The 17,311-nt window shown below is 42.2% G+C and overlaps 3 protein-coding genes across 3 annotated transcripts; all 3 read right to left on the minus strand.

Annotated features, from left to right (window-relative positions):
* Positions 1-74: 74 nt before the first annotated feature.
* On the minus strand, positions 75-8,651 carry LOC139215566 (acetylcholinesterase collagenic tail peptide). The gene is made up of 17 exons (XM_070846568.1): positions 8,549-8,651; positions 8,344-8,453; positions 8,146-8,265; positions 7,859-7,903; positions 7,682-7,708; positions 6,146-6,217; positions 5,961-6,023; positions 5,795-5,821; positions 5,660-5,704; positions 5,300-5,335; positions 5,152-5,232; positions 4,606-4,702; positions 4,352-4,491; positions 4,103-4,222; positions 2,366-2,495; positions 1,739-1,841; positions 75-948 (listed from the first exon to the last, which is right to left on the minus strand). Exons 1-17 carry the CDS (start codon positions 8,649-8,651, stop codon positions 879-881), a joined length of 1,389 nt encoding a protein of 462 aa, XP_070702669.1. The 3' UTR covers positions 75-878.
* A 1,817-nt stretch (positions 8,652-10,468) lies between these two features.
* Positions 10,469-12,555, minus strand: LOC139215574 (cytochrome c iso-1/iso-2-like). Its single transcript, XM_070846577.1, has 3 exons — positions 12,477-12,555; positions 11,831-12,008; positions 10,469-10,995 (listed from the first exon to the last, which is right to left on the minus strand). The coding sequence occupies exons 2-3, from the start codon at positions 11,997-11,999 to the stop codon at positions 10,850-10,852; spliced, it is 315 nt and encodes a 104-aa protein (XP_070702678.1). The 5' UTR covers positions 12,000-12,008; positions 12,477-12,555; the 3' UTR covers positions 10,469-10,849.
* Positions 12,556-14,133: 1,578 nt separating this feature from the next.
* On the minus strand, positions 14,134-16,080 carry npvf (neuropeptide VF precursor). Its single transcript, XM_070847025.1, has 3 exons — positions 15,919-16,080; positions 14,473-14,849; positions 14,134-14,298 (listed from the first exon to the last, which is right to left on the minus strand). The coding sequence occupies exons 1-3, from the start codon at positions 16,078-16,080 to the stop codon at positions 14,235-14,237; spliced, it is 603 nt and encodes a 200-aa protein (XP_070703126.1). The 3' UTR covers positions 14,134-14,234.
* Positions 16,081-17,311: the final 1,231 nt, after the last annotated feature.

Here is a 17,311-nt window from a genome sequence, read left to right on the forward strand (position 1 = left end):
CGCCCACACACGCTCCCTCTCACAGATCCCATTTGGCATCATCAGGAGTGAAGGCCTGATCTTTATTAGGGTACAGTGTTTTATGGAATTTACAGTCATGCAGGCAGATAATAACCTAATCACATTTAACTGAATTACTTCTGTGACTGAGCAGTTTCTTCATGCTGCAGCGATAATCAAAGGTGTTTTTCTTGCCGTTGTCGCAGTATGACATTCATTTTCCTCCTTTTGGGTATTTGAACGTTCACTTCAAGTGGGCCACACTTTGGCTAGTACATTTACAGCAAGTCAGCTGTGCACCGGTACACATTTACATGCAAAATCACAGCATTGCACTTCACAAATATATGTTTCGTAATACATTGCACATGAATAAACACATTTTCACAGCCCTGATTTGCATACTACAGTACATATAGTATCAGTAAGATCATTGCCTCTTTTGGGAAGGACTTTTTTCTCTCTGTTATTACAAAAGAAGTTGAGAACATTAGCTTATTTCTGTATCAACAGTCAGCAAGTCATACACATTGTTACTATTTCACATGATACAATCTTTAAATCATTAAAATGTTTCACACCATCACCAGTGTCAATAACAGTGCTGCAGCCGATGGAGTGACAGTAACAGGGAGCTGCCCCCTGAGGCCATTAAAAGAGCTTCCCCTCCAGGGCAGACAGTCGAATCAAAGCTGACTCCCAAGGCTTTTCATGGCTCAGAGCAGGAACAAGAGATCCCCTTTAGTACTCTCTCTCTCAGTCCATCAATATTATTTTTTAAGGGGCCAAGACTTCAGTAGAAATCCGAAGTATAATCCCCATGATCAGAAAGAGGAACTATAAAGTTGCAATCTGGCCATTTTCGTTCACTTTGCAGCTCAGGTGAAATACTTGCAACCAGTGGAATCAATGAGGCAAGAATCGGTGCATCTGAGCTGCCCAAAGGACCTGCAGAAGACACAGAAAATGATTTTTAACAAGTGCAACTGATTGAGTCATTGATAACAATCGGATTATGCTGCATACTTCCATATTTCCACAATTTTCTCTTCTAAAATACACACACAAAGCTTTCTTGCAGAGCGGTAGATGAGAAGATGAATACCACTCTCATCTGTATGCATGTCTGTATGCAAGGTTTGAAACTAGACGCTGGAGTCAATTAGCTTAACTTAGCATAAAGAGTTGAAACAGCTAGCCTGCTGCTATTCTGAAATTTTAAAATGATAGATTATAGTTATACAGGGAGTTAATGCATTTATTTTTTCTTTGCCGAGAGCAGTGAGTGCTTTTTGTATGGATTAAACAAAATAGATAAAACGTGTAAATTAGTGAGCTTTAGAGGTTCTGATTGGATGGGGCCAGGCTAACTGTTCCCTCCTGCTTCAGGTGTTTATACTAAGCATACTGACATGAGAGGGGAATCAATCTTCTCAACTCACAGCAAGAAAGCAAAAATGTGTTTTTCCCAAAAATGTGGAACTATTCCGTCATCCTGACTAATGCTAAGATAATGTACCGTCATCCCAGGACAGATTAAGAAACGGCAAAGTGTAAGTACAGTAGCTCATTCAAGTGACCTTTACAATCCCCAGATGGATGCAGTATGAACACGCTGCTGATAAAAAAGGAACTGCATTATGCTGTGAAATGTCAGTCTATAGTAGCACGGTGTACTCAAAGACATTTAGAGCAAATCAAGTGTATGTTTGTGTAGGCACTCTGTCAGTGAACATACCCAGGAAGATAGGATTTGCAGGTCTGATAACCAAAGTCCTTTCCATCACACTCCTCCATGCCTTCATGTCGGTAGCCGTCTCCACAGTAGGCCCACTTGCAGTCTGCAGTGACGGAGGAAAGGAGACGAGGAGAACAGAGCGTAAGTTAGGAGAGAGCAGGGGAGGGAAGGGGGAGAGAAGACGTTACTAATTGCTTTGGCACTCCTGAGTGTTTCAAGGATGCCAATACAGCATTTTCCTGCTAATTTAATTGAACAGAGAAGGAGACAGAAGTGGCAGGAAGGCAGGAAAAGAAAGGGTGAGATTAATGAAAGATCAAGGAAAGGTTTCAAAGTGCTTACTGCTTTTATTCTCAACCATGCGGGTCCAGACTGTGTGGTGCGCTGTAGTTATGCATCTCAAGAGCAGCTGTGCATGTGACAGCATGTTGGTGTTTGAGCAGCAAAAGCTACCCTGTATTTGGTGAATAGTCTGTTCCGTACATAGTTTTTGATCTTGAATCTTGGTACACTGTACATCGCATAACGGGGTATTAACTTAATCTGTGAATCACTCATTCATTATCCACTTTTTTTACATTATGGTTGTGTGTGTGCATGCCTTAATTAAGCATGCATGTAACTCACTGAGACAAGCATCAGTGACAATCTGGTTTCCATCGTCACACTCCTCTCCGTGCTGGGCCTGCACCTTTCCGTCTCCGCACACACCAACTCTGTCCGGGACTTTCTCTGTGGACTGGAACGGCTGGAAGGGCTGGACACGTTGTAAGAAAAACAATAACTTCACATTTCAGGCAATGAGAAATCCCCTGCAGTGAGTTTGGCTGTTTTGGTTTGCAGGAAAGATATCAAGCTGAAAGTGTCATGTAACCTGGTACATATAGTGGATGTCTAAAAATGAATTTTTAAACCAAATGTAGTTTTATCTCAAAAATGTAACTCAAGATCCACTTATTACCTTTTTCCAGAGTTTTCACTCACATCTCATGATCTTCCTCAGCAGATGGAATTTGCTCGGTTGTCATGCCAAACTTGATTATAACTGTATGACCAGAAGCTGGGACAACAACTGAGCCAATATCCATGATAAACAAAGCCCAGTGGGAGATCAACCAGGGAGTCTGTCTACCTCCATGCTCATTCATTATTTACAGTCTCTCTCTCTCTCTCTCTCTCTCTCTCTCTCTCTCTCACACACATTCTCTCTAGCTCTCTTCCCACCCCTCACTCACCAGCTGACTGTGGGCATTTCGCTCTTTCTCTTAAACCAATCATATTCTTGCCTTGATCCTCTCGAGCCATTCATCTCATCGCTGTCCAAGTTTAAAGGTTCTATGTACACGGTTCAGAGCCACTAGATGTCGCACTAGAGCATCAGCATCTCAGACCAAAACGAACACCCCACTGAAGCCATTGCTCTCGTTCGTTTGCTCTGTACAAGCGAATAAACAAGTCTGTTAAATGCCACCATCACATAAAAACAGGCAAAACATCCGTTATCCACATCTGTCCATGTCCACTGTGCAGCCTTCACTGGTCACGCAGGGACGTGTGGAAGCGAAAGAGGCACAGAGCAATAGCCGTTAGCTTGCCAACCCCTGGCGACGAGCTAAAAAGTCACCCATTTGTAGTTTTACTCTCCAACACCTTCATCCTCCACTCAGTAAATCCATCAGTAAACACCCAGCTCAAAGGCCATCCATCCCCCAGAGCTGACAGCAGCACAGCAGTACAGCTTCACAGTGCTTCTCTATTGGTAGCAAGAGGCATCACTCGGCTTTTTGTTGTTTGTTGTAGTTTTATATTATGTTTCAAACTGTGTGTTATTGGGCTACTCCCATAAAGGTGCTTTAATTTGCTAATTTCTTGGCTTACAGAGTCCTTCTACTGTGCTCATCAGACATTCTGCTAAATATTCTTCCAGATGTCATCACTAGCCTTCACCCCTTCAACACGACCACCACCAGTGTCTAGACTCCATCAGAGGGATATTTCTATAATATCATGCATCTCTACCCCCTTTTAAAATCATGACATGTTGATGGGGTCAAACCACCGCAGACTATATATCTTCCACTATCATTCATCTGTCAGTAATCTTTTTGATCACTCTTTAAGCCTCGAGTATATGTATATGTCTGAACACAGAAGACTGCAGGAAAACTCCTCAAAGAGCTAGTAAGTGGACCTTCAGTTGATATTCTAAATTTTTTTTTAACAAACTGAGTTCTGAGGTCACTAATAAATTGTTGTCCAGTTTTAGCCTAGATGCATAGTTGATTCAATGTTCATTTATGTCAAATCAAAGTACAGCATCCAGACCTTGTTACGTGAAAATGTGTAGCGTTACAGCTCAGCTACCTGTATGGGCTTCCATCCATCTTTATCTTTGAAGTAGAGCACTCTCTGATCCTTCCTGAAAGCTATTGAGTTATCTACATGTAGGCGCTCCATCTCCTCCTCACTGTTCACCACAAATATCTGCAACCATACACACGGGAGAATGTGAAAGCCTGACAGGTAGTAACTGATTCAGCATAAACACAGAGTCACTTCAGAGGGTAATATTGTAATGAAATCATTTTTAAGTAGAGTAAAGCAGTCTCTCACTGCAGGGACTTTAGGGGAGCCGCCGCGCTGTGTGTAGCTTCCAAAAGGAGCATTATTTGTTCCAAGAGTAGAATCACAATCACAGCGACCTGGTTGACCTGGAAGACCTTTCTCTCCCTTTTCCCCAACTAGATAGAGACCTGCACACAAAAAAAAACATGTACAGCAATGAAACACACATATATGCACGACACTTTGATACAATACACTATAAACTGTAATTTAAGGCTGTATAAGTGTTTGCGTTACTCTACCTGAGGCAGGTGGACCAGGTGGACCGGGATGGCCGTTTGGACCTGGGGGTCCCTGGGGGCCCATGGCTCCTGAGGCTCCAGTCTGGCCCTTCGTGCCCTGTGCAAACAAGGCAACTTCCCAATATTAGACAACACACACACTGAAGGTGACCTCCATGCCACCACCACAGCTGCGATAATCTAGTCCACGGGAAAAGATGTGTGTGTGTTTGTGCATGTGCGCATATATAAATGTGTAGGGTGGGAAGATCTAAGGTGCCAAGGACCCACCAGCCTCGACGGAAGTCTATACATAGAGGAAGTGAGACTTGAGTGACTGAATTAGACATCGAGAAGACATAGTTCTCAGCTGACAGAAGGGGGAAGCGCACCAGGGCTACAGTAAGTGATGCTGCCTGGGTGTGTTTGAAATGTGTGAAACATCCGATGCCAATATACAGCTTACACACAGGCCTCTTCAGACCTGTTACGTGTCAGACACACCCTTAATATACAGAAGGATCCAAACAACCGAGACATCATTCTTGTTTTCTCGTCTTTCTTCACCTGTTTGCCTCTCTTCCCAGGCCGTCCAGTTGGTCCCCTCTTCCCTGAGACTCCTGGCTCTCCCTTTGGTCCCTGCTCACCCTGGGAAAGGAAATGAGGAATAATCAGTTTAAATCCTTTTCCGTATTCATTACTGAATCACTCTTACCTTCTGCCCAAGCATCCCAGGCAAACCAATGGAACCCTAAATAGAGACAAAATGAGAACCTGATGTGAGAAAAATGATTAACTCAGCAGAGCCGTTACTCATAAATGTTTACTGTTGATTTTATTGGTCTCTGACATAGAGGGCTCAGGAAAGTTTGAAATGCCATGAACCACTTCCAACCAATGATTGGAGAGTTTTTCTCTGCCTAATCAAATGATTAAATCCATTATAACTCAGCATGAGGTGAAGAGCTCATAGTTAAAGCCAAGCATAAATGGGCTGTGAAGAGTTATTCAACACAATATGTTCAAAAACAATTTAAGGATATGCAATAAAAGAAAATTAAATTTCTCCACCAACCTTATCGCCTTTTGGTCCCGCTGTCCCACGCTCACCACGAGCCCCCTTTTACAAATAAAAACAGTGACAACAATTAAATGAAGGATTTAATAGTTTTGTAGTGAAAACCATGTGTGCTGTGACAAGTTATTGTACCTTCTCTCCTTTGTAGCCTGGCAAACCCTAAAAAGATACACGAGGAATAGAACAGCAGATAAGATTAAAAAAAAATGCAATGATAGTCGATGAAAGACTAACAGAGTATTTTTTCTTTCTTCACATACACATAATGTGTGTATGATGTTGTAAGAACGTGACTAACCTTTGACCCTGGTGGTCCCCGTAGTCCAGGTAATCCCATGAGTCCTGGATCCCCTTTCTCACCCTAAAAAGTACATAAATATGTGACAGTTCTTTCTGTAGTTGTGACATGTACATAAAGACTTCAATGTGACACGGTACACCTCGAAAACATGTTAGTACCTGGAGGGATACCATGAGACTTACCATGGGCCCTTCTGGACCAGGCCATCCTGTCAGTCCTTGTTTCCCTGGGAGGCCCGGAGCCCCCGTACGACCCTACAGAAGCACAAACATCAGCGCCAGCACTTTAGACTTCTCATGTTTTAAATTGCACAAAGGATTTTGTGACAGACTCAATTTCTTGTTGAGTGTAAACAGTCTGATCTTCAACATAAAGACGTTTTAATCTGCTTTTCTTAAATATAATCTAATTTGCATTGTGATACATTATTTAAATGATCAATTCAACAGGTTTATTTGCTTATTTTGCAGAGAGTTAGATGAGAAGATAGAAACCGCTTTGATGATTAAACACAATATATGAAGTTAGCACGACAAAGTTAGTCATTTAGAATAACTTAACACAAACACCTGCAGCTCTAAAGCAGACTAATTAATATGTTACATCTCATTTGTTCAATCCGTACAAAAACCTGAGTGTAAGAATGACAAATTGTGGTTTCATGGGGGTTTATGTGATGGACTATTTCTTGGCCAGGTGTAGTAACTTCCAGGACTCTCGTCTGTTTGCCTCCCAGCTAACTCTTGGGAAGAAAGGAAATAAGTGCATTTTCCAAAATGTCAACTTATTCCTTTAAATTTTGTTCTTTGCTAAATACGTTGTTTGATCTGCCACTTTTCATGTTTGTCAAGATGCTTCTGTCATGGCCCTATTCGCCAAAAAAAAGGAGCTCCTGATTTTCATAGAGACTAACCAGGTGAAGTAAGGGTCAGAAACAAATAAGCAAGTCAAACTCAGCCAACTATGATTTCCTAATCGGACATGACGGAGGACAAAACTTGGCATGCAAAGCTTTTAACATTGCCACTGATATTTGCTAATTAGTGGACAGGAATAAAGGCTTAGTCGATCTTGCTCTATCGTCAGATCCCTGCAAGCGGGAGAGCCAAATATATTACCTAACAGCCTTGCAGCTCTGGGGTGCTCCGGATGAGCACCCCAGAGCTGCTGCCATGCTAGCAGCGTGCTCTCATTTAGCTGCCTGTCATTAAAACAGCAGCCTGTAGAGACACCGTGGACCTGCAGCTGTGTGGAGAGATTTATTATGGAGAGCAAAAGCACTTAGAGAGATTAAAGTGCAGAAGTGGAGTGCTGGAGAGCCTGGATCAGCAAGACTGGAGTCCAGTACAAGGACTAATGGAGCCGGGCCAAGGAAAGAAGGAGAAAGAAGAGGACGGCGCGGAGGAAAAGGAACGAAGAGAGGGGAATGATAGAGACGCGAGGAGCAGGAGGATGACGGGAGACATCCAGGGATGGGATCGAGCTTCGCTGCGCGGTCCACTGAGACTGATGTAGCATGACCCATTTAGCAGCTGCAGAGGATATTCTGAGCACATCAACAGACAAATCACATCACAGAGATTGAGGATGCACAGAGGGGACAACGGAGGCAGGGAGAGGGATAGATATCCAGATCCCATTATTCCAAGGACATGCGAGATGGACCAGAAAGTGGCGAGCGAGAGAACGGGACATGCAGGAGGGGAGGAGCGGCTCACCTTTGACCCCGGACGTCCAATTTCTCCCTGCAGGAGGACAAATGAGGGGAGAGGAGATGTAGCGCTCGTTAGAGCGGAAAGGAACACAAGGACACACGCACAAATGCTTCTACAGCAAAATACATTAGAGACGAATTTCAAGACTTAGAAAAACACAAAAAAACACATATCACATACCTTTTCCCCTTTTGGTCCCCTTATACCGGGTAATCCATTCGAACCCTGAAAAATGACACCAACTTTATATTCAGCTCACATATTCTAACAGAACATGGTGCTTTTATGGAAAAATCAATACTAAAAAGGTCATTTTGTTTAATTTATATGCGTCTTTAACAATATTTCCATATACTGTCTGAATGGCTACATCAGGCTGATTCCACTGATTCAATCATGCTGAAAAGTGGTGCAGCCACTAATGTGCGGTTTCCGACACCATGTAGTATTTTGATAACGGGCCTTACCTCTGGGCCACGGGGTCCTGGGGGTCCTGGAGGTCCAGATGAACACCCAGGTATCACAGGTCTCTGTTTTTCCCGCTCCTTTCCTCCAAGAACACTTGGATCTAACATGCTAATACCATCCTTAAATCAAACAAAAGGTGGTCACAAAAGCATGTAAATGAGGGGTGTGAGTGTGCTTGTGTGTTAGTGAACACCTACCAGGCTGCCCCGCTTCCACAGCTGGGGTGGCGGAGGGAAGAGCGGCGGCGGAGGCGGTGACATGAGGCAACAGGGTTCAAACCTCAACGGCTCACCCAGCAACCTGAGGGCTGAGAGGACACCAGGAAGCATCACAGACGGTTAGCAGAACATGCAACATGCTCTGTGATGTCACACACACACACAGCACACCCACATGACTTACTTGAGCGGCCCATGAAGATGCTGTCCATGTGGGAGTGACGGGACAGGGCCCACGCAGGACACAGAAGAATGTGGAGGGACACTGCAAGTCTGACCAGGTCCATCCTGCCAATCTAACTAAAACACACAACACAGGCTGCAAACACACACACACACACACACACACACACACACACACACACACACACACACTCTATTTCTACTGCCTGAACTTAATGCACTTACTGGCAGCTGTCACTTTTCCTTACTCACTCTGGGGGGTGTCACTATTTGATCACTCCCTTAACCTCAGGCCTGCCTCTCTCTCTCTCTCTCTCTCTCTCTCTCTCTCTCTCTCTAGCCCTTAACATAATAAACTTGTTGCAGCTCCACACTGCAGCAGATGCAGCCACCTCTGTAATTCCAGCCGTGCACCAACACCCTCAGTGCCAGAATTAGACCCGATGGGTGAAGCTGCCACTCAGGCTCATTAGGACCAATTTATAACAGAAGTCATAGTGATAATAGTGACAATAGTAAAGACGTCACAGGTTCCTTCACACATTTCCAGCATGCTCACATTTCGTCTGATGAATCCAGCTCAGTGATAGTGGATGCCAGAGGATGCTGGAAGTCCTAAAATAATAATAATCTCGTGTCTAACCACGTGTGTTTTGCAGGAAACATGCTGCACCGGGTTCAGCCTTTAATGTTCAAATAATATGGCTCTTCTGTTTTATCTGATTAAAAACTACGTTGCCTTGTTGTACCTACGAGCCAGGAGCGTTTAAGGGAAACACCTACATCCATGGTTTTGAATGCACAAGATCCTCCTTACCTTCCACTTGTAGACACGCTGCCTGACGCTCCTCTCGCCTAAATGAAACGCGCGGTGTGCAGCCACACAGTCTGAGGCTCCTCTGACATCTGGACCGCTAATAAATCTGATCCATTTATCGACAAGCTTCTCTCCCTCCGCAGGTCAGAAACAACACAGCCGGGCAGGAGATGTTTCTCCCCAGCGGAGGCCAGTGAGCGGAGGCTGCGGAGTCCCGGCGGGTCTGGAGGCTCGCGGCTGTGGTGTCTGTGGATCGGCACTGACATTTGCGTTATAGTCGTCGGGCACGTTTTGTGATCATTTTGGTGCCGGAGGAGAAATGGCGCCCTCTGCTGGACGTTTGGGTTCACGAAGAAAATAATAGTAAAATCAGTAAATATTCTTACATAACTTCACTGTCCTTTATTTAGACGTATTATGATATATTTATATCTGACAATACAGGTATATATATATATATATATATATATATATTATATATATACACACACACACGACTAAAACTGTAAAGGTGTATTTAAACTTCACTACATCACTGACACATCTCATATTATTCTTTAAAACTACAGCATGTGGTGACACAACAGACCTTATGATGCCCAACTAATTAAAATATATAAAGTAAATATTAATACAAGACTATCTGGACACTTCATTTCAAAGTGGAGGGAAATAATAAAATCAGATTGTGGAGAGAATGACCCATGTATTATATTTTATTGCCACATCCGTTTACTCCTTAAGTCAAGGTCACGGTATTGTTTAGAAAAGAACTAACAGCACAGCAACAGTAACTCAGACAAAAAGAATATGATATAAATGTAGACACTTATAGGTTCTTATTAGACCAAGTTTAAGGACCGTAAATAGAGCAAAAAAACGTTTTTCTGTAAATTACAAATCGATTTGCCCTCACTGATCCTGAGTCAGAAACACACTTGAAAGTAGAAAATGTTTGAATATAAAATACACACATTTTAAAGTGCAAATGTAGAACAATAAAAGCGATCACTCACAGTGGCTTAGAAAAGAGGAGAAAACAAAGTAGATATTCCACATTCTCAACACATTTTTCAAACCCATTTTGAGAATATAGGAAAAAACTGCGGAGACTTAACAAGCCGTAAACATGACAGAGAAATAAAGTGATCGACAGTGCGGCAAGAGCTAAAGTGGCAAAAATGAAAAGTGTGCAGTTTCTGTGCAAGCGGAAGTCAGAACAAACAGCTCTGTTTTAAGAGCGTCCCACAGGAAGGCTGCCTCTTTCAGAAGAGTCCACCAGTCAGAGAGGAATGACTCATGTGATAATCAAAAACAGACTCCTGCACAAAAAATAAACAGTGTGGCAGCAATGTTGTAGTGTAACAAAATGTAGAGAAATTCATTTTAAAAAACTATTTCTATTACTCAAAATTAAAATGTTTTTGTAAATGTACAGTGAGCTGCTCCTGTCCACAGCTGAATGTGTGTGTGTGTGTGTGTACATTAGGAGGTGGCGTCCTTTAAATAGGCTATAATGTCCTGTCTTTCCTTTTTCTTTCTGATCCCGCTGAAGATCATCTTGGTACCAGGAATGTACTTCCTAGGGTTTGTAAGGTAGATATTCAGCGTTTCCTCATCCCATACGATACCTAAAAGAAAGGAACAAACACGTGAAGGTTTTCAGTGTGTGAGCTTATCTGCAGAATATGTCACAAATGTTTCTGGCGGCGATGTTTAGGTTTTACTGCCTCCTGTCAGTGCGGGGCCTCAGAGTCAGAGCTGCCCTGCCTGTTCATACCTGCTGCTCTGACTGTCGGGTGTAAAAAAACACACCGACAAAGCTGCTCCTACAGCTGCAGCCAAGACACAATTATTGCACATTCCTAAACATTCACATGGACATTTATGTGTTGTATTATGTTATTATGTTACATTCATGGGATCAGAGGTATCTCCATTATGAAAGCAAGGAAAAACTTTCTCTCAGGCATCGAATGCTGCCATGCACTAACTTTTACAAACTTCTTCCTGCAGGTTGACTGTAGCATGGTGCTTTATCACAGGGGAAAGTCCTTTCCACCACAATTTTACTATGACAAAAGTTTCCCCATTATGAGACATATGTGGTCAAAGTAACCTGATTTGTTCTGGCTGAGTGGAAAAAAACCCAAAAAACATTATCACACTTAAAGTTTTTATTTGGGAGAACATTACGTTGTATTGCAATGGTTTATATTTCACTTATTTTACCCCACATTACACTAGCGAGCACAAAACAATGTATTTCCTACATTTCCTAAACCATAGCTGAGCCGATTGTTACCATTTGGAAAGCAAAGAAACAAGCAGTTAAATCAGTAATAATATAATATTAATTCAGGACAAAAGATGGAGAACACATCCAGACTGCACTCCTGTTTCTAATTTGTCTTTATTTCCCTGCTGCTTTAGTTGCATCTCATGCTGCTGCACACTGATCCATACCTTTGTCCACGTTGGCCTGTGTGTAGGAGAAGCCGGGGGCCTGTCCTGTCTTCCTCCCAAACAGACCCCACAGGTTGGGCCCCGTCTTGTGGCGTCCCCCCTCCTCCACCGTGTGACACTGGGAGCATTTCTGCACAAACACCTTCTTCCCTTTCTTGATGTCCCCCATGACCAGCAGCTGGGAGGAGAGGAAGACACCCAGTCAGCTGTGGGACATTCATGTGCAGCTGCACAGTGAATACAAGTGAGACACAGGACCGAGGCACAGTGGAGCCCGGGGCTGATGGGTAGTCGCTCAAACTTCCGGATTGTTGTTAAACAAGTCATGAAACATGGGCTAGTTTGAAGCCCGCAGATGGTAAAAGACTAAACTGGAGCTAAAACTGACCAGAAAAACAGTACACAGCAGAAAGTGAACACCAACTCCAAACCGGAAAACATAAAACAGGGATCCCGCTGCGACTGAAAACATCGACATACGATTAAAAAAACCACTGCGTGATAAAACAGGAAAAACACAAGAGTCTAATGTTTAATTCAACACAGACACACAGTCTGTGTTGAATGGTGACGACAACACGGTGTTTCTTCCTGTGTTAGACGGTGAAAACACACTAAAGTCACCAAAACAGCAGCCTCACCGTACCTGTGTGGAGTTCAAGTCCCTCCAGGTAGAAACCTCCCGCTCTTTTCCGAGTCAGACTTCTGGGATTCGTGCTGTTGTTTGATGGCTCTAAGTTTGAAGCAGCTTCTAGTTGTGGCCACTTTGTTTCATAGACGCGACCGGGTTTGAACCTAAAAGCTGAATATCTCAGATTTCAGATGGGAGCGGCCAAACCAGGCTGGAATCAGATGTGATACAATTTATTGCGCAACTGGCTTCAGAGCGGGTCACACCCATTCAGTCACAGGCAGGTATGTTCCCAGTGTGGGATGGTGCGTTCACTGCTCCAGCCCTGAGACAGAAGATGGATTAGCTGTTAACAAAACAAGACCAGTTGTTTCTTTTATTTCATTTTATTTATTTGTCTGGCATTCATTATAAGGCTGATATTACAAGGGTTCATGTCCTCAAGCGTGACTGAGTGGCAGCACTGAAGCAGCAGAACAAGTTTCCCCCCCATCAGTGACATCTGTGATCTTCCTCCTCCTCTTCCTCACACAACCTCAAAGACCTGTGGTGGGATGTAACTAAGGCCATTTACTCAAGTACTGTACTCAAGCAACCATTGTTGTGCTTTATTACTCCACTACATTTATTTGACAGCTTTTTACAATGTGAATTTTTCACACCCTTTCTGCCCAGTGAAAACCAACTAACTCCAAATTTGGTAAATTTAATCTGAATTTTTCCACTAACGTGAAGGACTGTGTGTTCCTTTACTGGCACACACACAATAAAATGGTGGCTATTCAGCAGGTTCTCTGGGTTGGTTCAGGGGCTTAATAGCACCGCAGCTGTACAAGAACTTGTTAAGCCCCTGCTTGGTTCTTTACTGCTTCTTTAGCTTAGTTTAGTTTAGTCGGGTAAAGGTTTACTTTTGACAAAAGATAGGTAAAGATAGGTTCTAATAGCACTAAAAGTGGTTCCCTTATGATTCCAAGCCAAATAACCACTTTTAGTGCTACCTAGCACCATTGTAGTTTAGTGTCCAGAGAAAAGGGGTGAGGCACTGCCACCTTAGTTTACCTCCCACTGGGAGAAAGGCAAAGGACAATATCTTCTAAATCCATAAGCTGTATAGTTTATGTTTCCCTTTGGTCACTTGAAGAGTTGTAAAAATGATTTAAGTACTGAAAGTTCTAAACCTGTAAGTTATACCCCTAGTGTTAGTTTGGGAACTCTGCAGTTATTTCTCTGAGGGGACTTTGGACTTGGTGTTTGTCTCCATCTAGTGTTCAGTATCTGCTACATCTACAGCTTGCTTGATTAAAAATAAGATACACTAAAAACAGTTAATTATTGAATATAGGTGAGTAAGTGTGTGGAGGTAAGTGTGGACCAGCAAAAAAAGAGACTTAATGAGTTTTGAAGAGAGAGAAAAATATATTAGTTCTAAATTTCTCTAAGAAATGAAAAAAAGATGCCAGATCCCTCACTCAGACACTGTCCAACCAACTTGAGGCAAACGTAGATACAAAAAAAAGTTCTAATAACAAAAGTAAGTAGGACTCAGTAAATAAGCAAAATAAAAACCAAACCACACACTTGAAACTTTTATTATTATTGTTTAGATGCATTTCCTGACTCAAACTATTTAAAGGCACATTTAAATATTTCATCTTGCTAATCTATTGTTTGTGGATGAACATTTGTCTTTACAGTAAAAACACTGTGTGCAGATATTATATTCACATGTTATAGTAGACCTCAGTGTTGGCCTACGTAATCCTCTTTCATCCTTTAAAGGTTTTTTTCTTGCATCTCCAGCTCTCCTGAGCTGTTGGTTAAGTCAAAATCTTCAGCCCTGTGGGAGGAGAAGACACAGTTTGTGTTATTCATAACTAGCTAAGTGACTAGCTGAGACTGGACTGGACATTTTAGATGTAATAACACAGATTAAATGAATCTCCACAAACCAAACAGTTATGGTATCATTTTTGGAAACACGTATCTATGTCAGTTATTAAGAGTTGCCTACCAGTGCCAGCCAGTGTTCAGTAACTGTGCACTGGCCAGAGTCCTAAGAAGGCTCCAGTAGAGACTCTTTCTCCCAGATCTCTGAGGCTGCTCTGGGTTCGGTGCTTCTCGGACACCAGGGCACTGGGCACACATTTGAGTCAGTTCCCAAGACCTCCCAAACCTCTGGGGCATGTTGGGGGTCGAGTTTGGGGCCCTGTCGTCACCAGAGAAGCTTTCCCTCCCAAAGCGCATGGGCATGTTGGCGTGCATGTGGAGAGGTTTGGCGGTGGGCGGGTAGAGCCTGATGATGGACGGGAGGCTGATCTTGCTGGTGGTGGGGGACACGTGTATGTTGAAGCTCTTGAGATCCAAACTCCTGCGGATTTCACCTTTTGACTGGAAACAAAATATGTTGAAGTCCATGTCAGTTCGATTAGAGAAAATTTGGATAAGTTTCTCCTGGAGCTGAAACGATGAGCTGATAAGAGAAACACCAGAAAAAAAGCAGTTGATCCTCTTTTGAACCATTTTTCAACCAACACCCAAACATTTCCTGGTTCTATCATCTCAAATGAGTTGATTTCTTGGTTTTCTTTGTCATAAATGATGGTTAATCATAAGTTAGCAATATTTTAGGCTTTTAGCCAAAGGTTAGATAAAACAAACAATTTACATAATTCATCTTAGGCTCACTTTTGGGTTTTCTCAGAACTTTTGTCATTTTATTGACAAACTTATTAATCATTTAATCAAGAAACCAAATTAACTGTTAGGTTTTACCATGAATATTCCTCTCTTTACCAGTCACATCATTTTATAATATCATTTCATATAACACAGCAGTAATTGAATGGTTTCAAGGGTAAGCAACATCAGACGTTTTATTTGACTAAAACGTGCCAGTTGTCAGTCATTTTATCTACTGGCCAGTGATGAAATAAAACCAACAATGCATTTACTGTTGCTCTTTTAATTTAATGTAAAACAAAATGGGTGAATGTGATATTATTGGATAGCAGGTGAGTTCTAACAGTGTCTTACAGTTTTTAACCCAAAGAGTGGATCATTCAGGAGTATAGTATAACAATATTTCAGCTAATGAAACTTTCATGGTCTTGACAGCTGTGGTGCAGAACACAAGGAGTGTTGGCATTTATTATTTTCTTTTTCATATCATTATTTTCTCTATAAAATGTGCAAAAATAGAGAAAAAGAAAATTAAATTCCCAGAGCCCAAGGTGTCATCTGACGTCTGACCAGCCCAAACCCCCAAATATTCAATTTACTATTATGACAAAAAGGAATAAATCCTCACTTTTTAAATGCTGGAGATTGTTTGGTGTGAAAAATCATCGATCTATGAATCGATTGATCTACTTTTTGGCTGTAAAGGCCAACATAATGTGATGAATCCAGCCTCCCAAAGGAAGAAACATCTCTGTGTGGTTTATTAATCAACTCTCACCTGTTGGTGCAGCTGCTTCCTCACCGTGTGTCTTCCATCGTCACTGCGCAGCAAAATTTTATCACTGTCGACTGACTTCCCATAAGCCTGCGAGTCAGACGTCGCTGCCCCTCCGAGGCCCCCCAGCAGCAGGAGTCCTAACAGAAACACAGAGGTCAACATGATAACAGCAGGAGACACCTTCTCTCAGGACAGCATGCCTTATTCCCTGCTCACCACACCGTGCCCTGTTATTAAAGACCCCTGACAAGACAGTGCGTCACCTGTCGCATGAGATAAAGGCACCCATACACATACAAAGTGACACACACACACACACACAGATATATACACATTCAGTCACAGCCTCATTTGAACTGAGCAAATTCCTGCCTCAGTAATCATCCAGCTCTGAGGAATATATTTGAGAAGGTATGCATGTCCTAATTGGGCTGCTGAATGAATCAGTCGGCATTTATTTCACTGCAAAATTTAAAACAGCTGCTCATAGGAAATACTGAAGAGCAGCACCATTCATATTCAGTACAGGTGATACTTGTATCTGCCACTTACAGGTAAAAGGTGCTTTGATGGATTGATGAATGAAAGCATGGCAAGCAGCACTGAAAGCAGCAGCTACACAACTAGATGTTTTGTGGTCTTTCATTCATCTTTTCAGTCACGTCTCTGCCAGCTGTTTGATGCATTCAATAGTTTCCTTTATTTTCCATAGAATGCAGAAAAAAAAGGTTTAGAAAGCAAATATTTAATGGTTTGTTTGTAATGCTACTCTGTAACATTAATCACAAGTGTTACTTTATATTCCTGTTAGTTCTTCTGTAGCCATTATTTCACTAGTTCCTTTTTAACTCTTTAATTTAAAACTACACCTTAACTTGGTCCTTCGACACCTTTATTGTCATTATAGTTTCATCAAGTTACTGGTTGTGGACGCTGCCTGCAGTTAATGGAGAGCTCCACATATAATTTTGCTGATTGATGGGAAAAGGAGCACAGATTTGTGGTTAACGGCCTTGTTTGATACTATAACCTGCAGAAAGAAGAAAAACAGTGAAATGTGAGATACATGCATTAAGAATGTTTTTTGAGATTCACCTCTAAGATATAACATTGCCACTTGTTACTACTCAAAATTTGAATCATAAAATAAATACTTAAAAATGGCTCAGCAATTTCCTAAAACAGCTGGGTGCTGTAGTTCTTAGAAAACATTGGTCAAACTGGAGAAAACGTTGCATTTCTTTTATTTTGCCTCTTCTTCTTGAGTCTTAACACTTAAAGTGGTATTCTGGCAATTATGCATTGCAGTTCCAGGAAGTTGGGTTAGAAAAGATGCAAGGTATCCAGACACTCTAATTAGGGTAAATAAAAAACACGGGATCCTGCACTTCCC

The sequence above is a fragment of the Pempheris klunzingeri genome, chromosome 16, assembly GCF_042242105.1.
Source record: "Pempheris klunzingeri isolate RE-2024b chromosome 16, fPemKlu1.hap1, whole genome shotgun sequence".
In the NCBI taxonomy this organism is placed as follows: Eukaryota; Metazoa; Chordata; class Actinopteri; order Acropomatiformes; family Pempheridae; genus Pempheris; species Pempheris klunzingeri.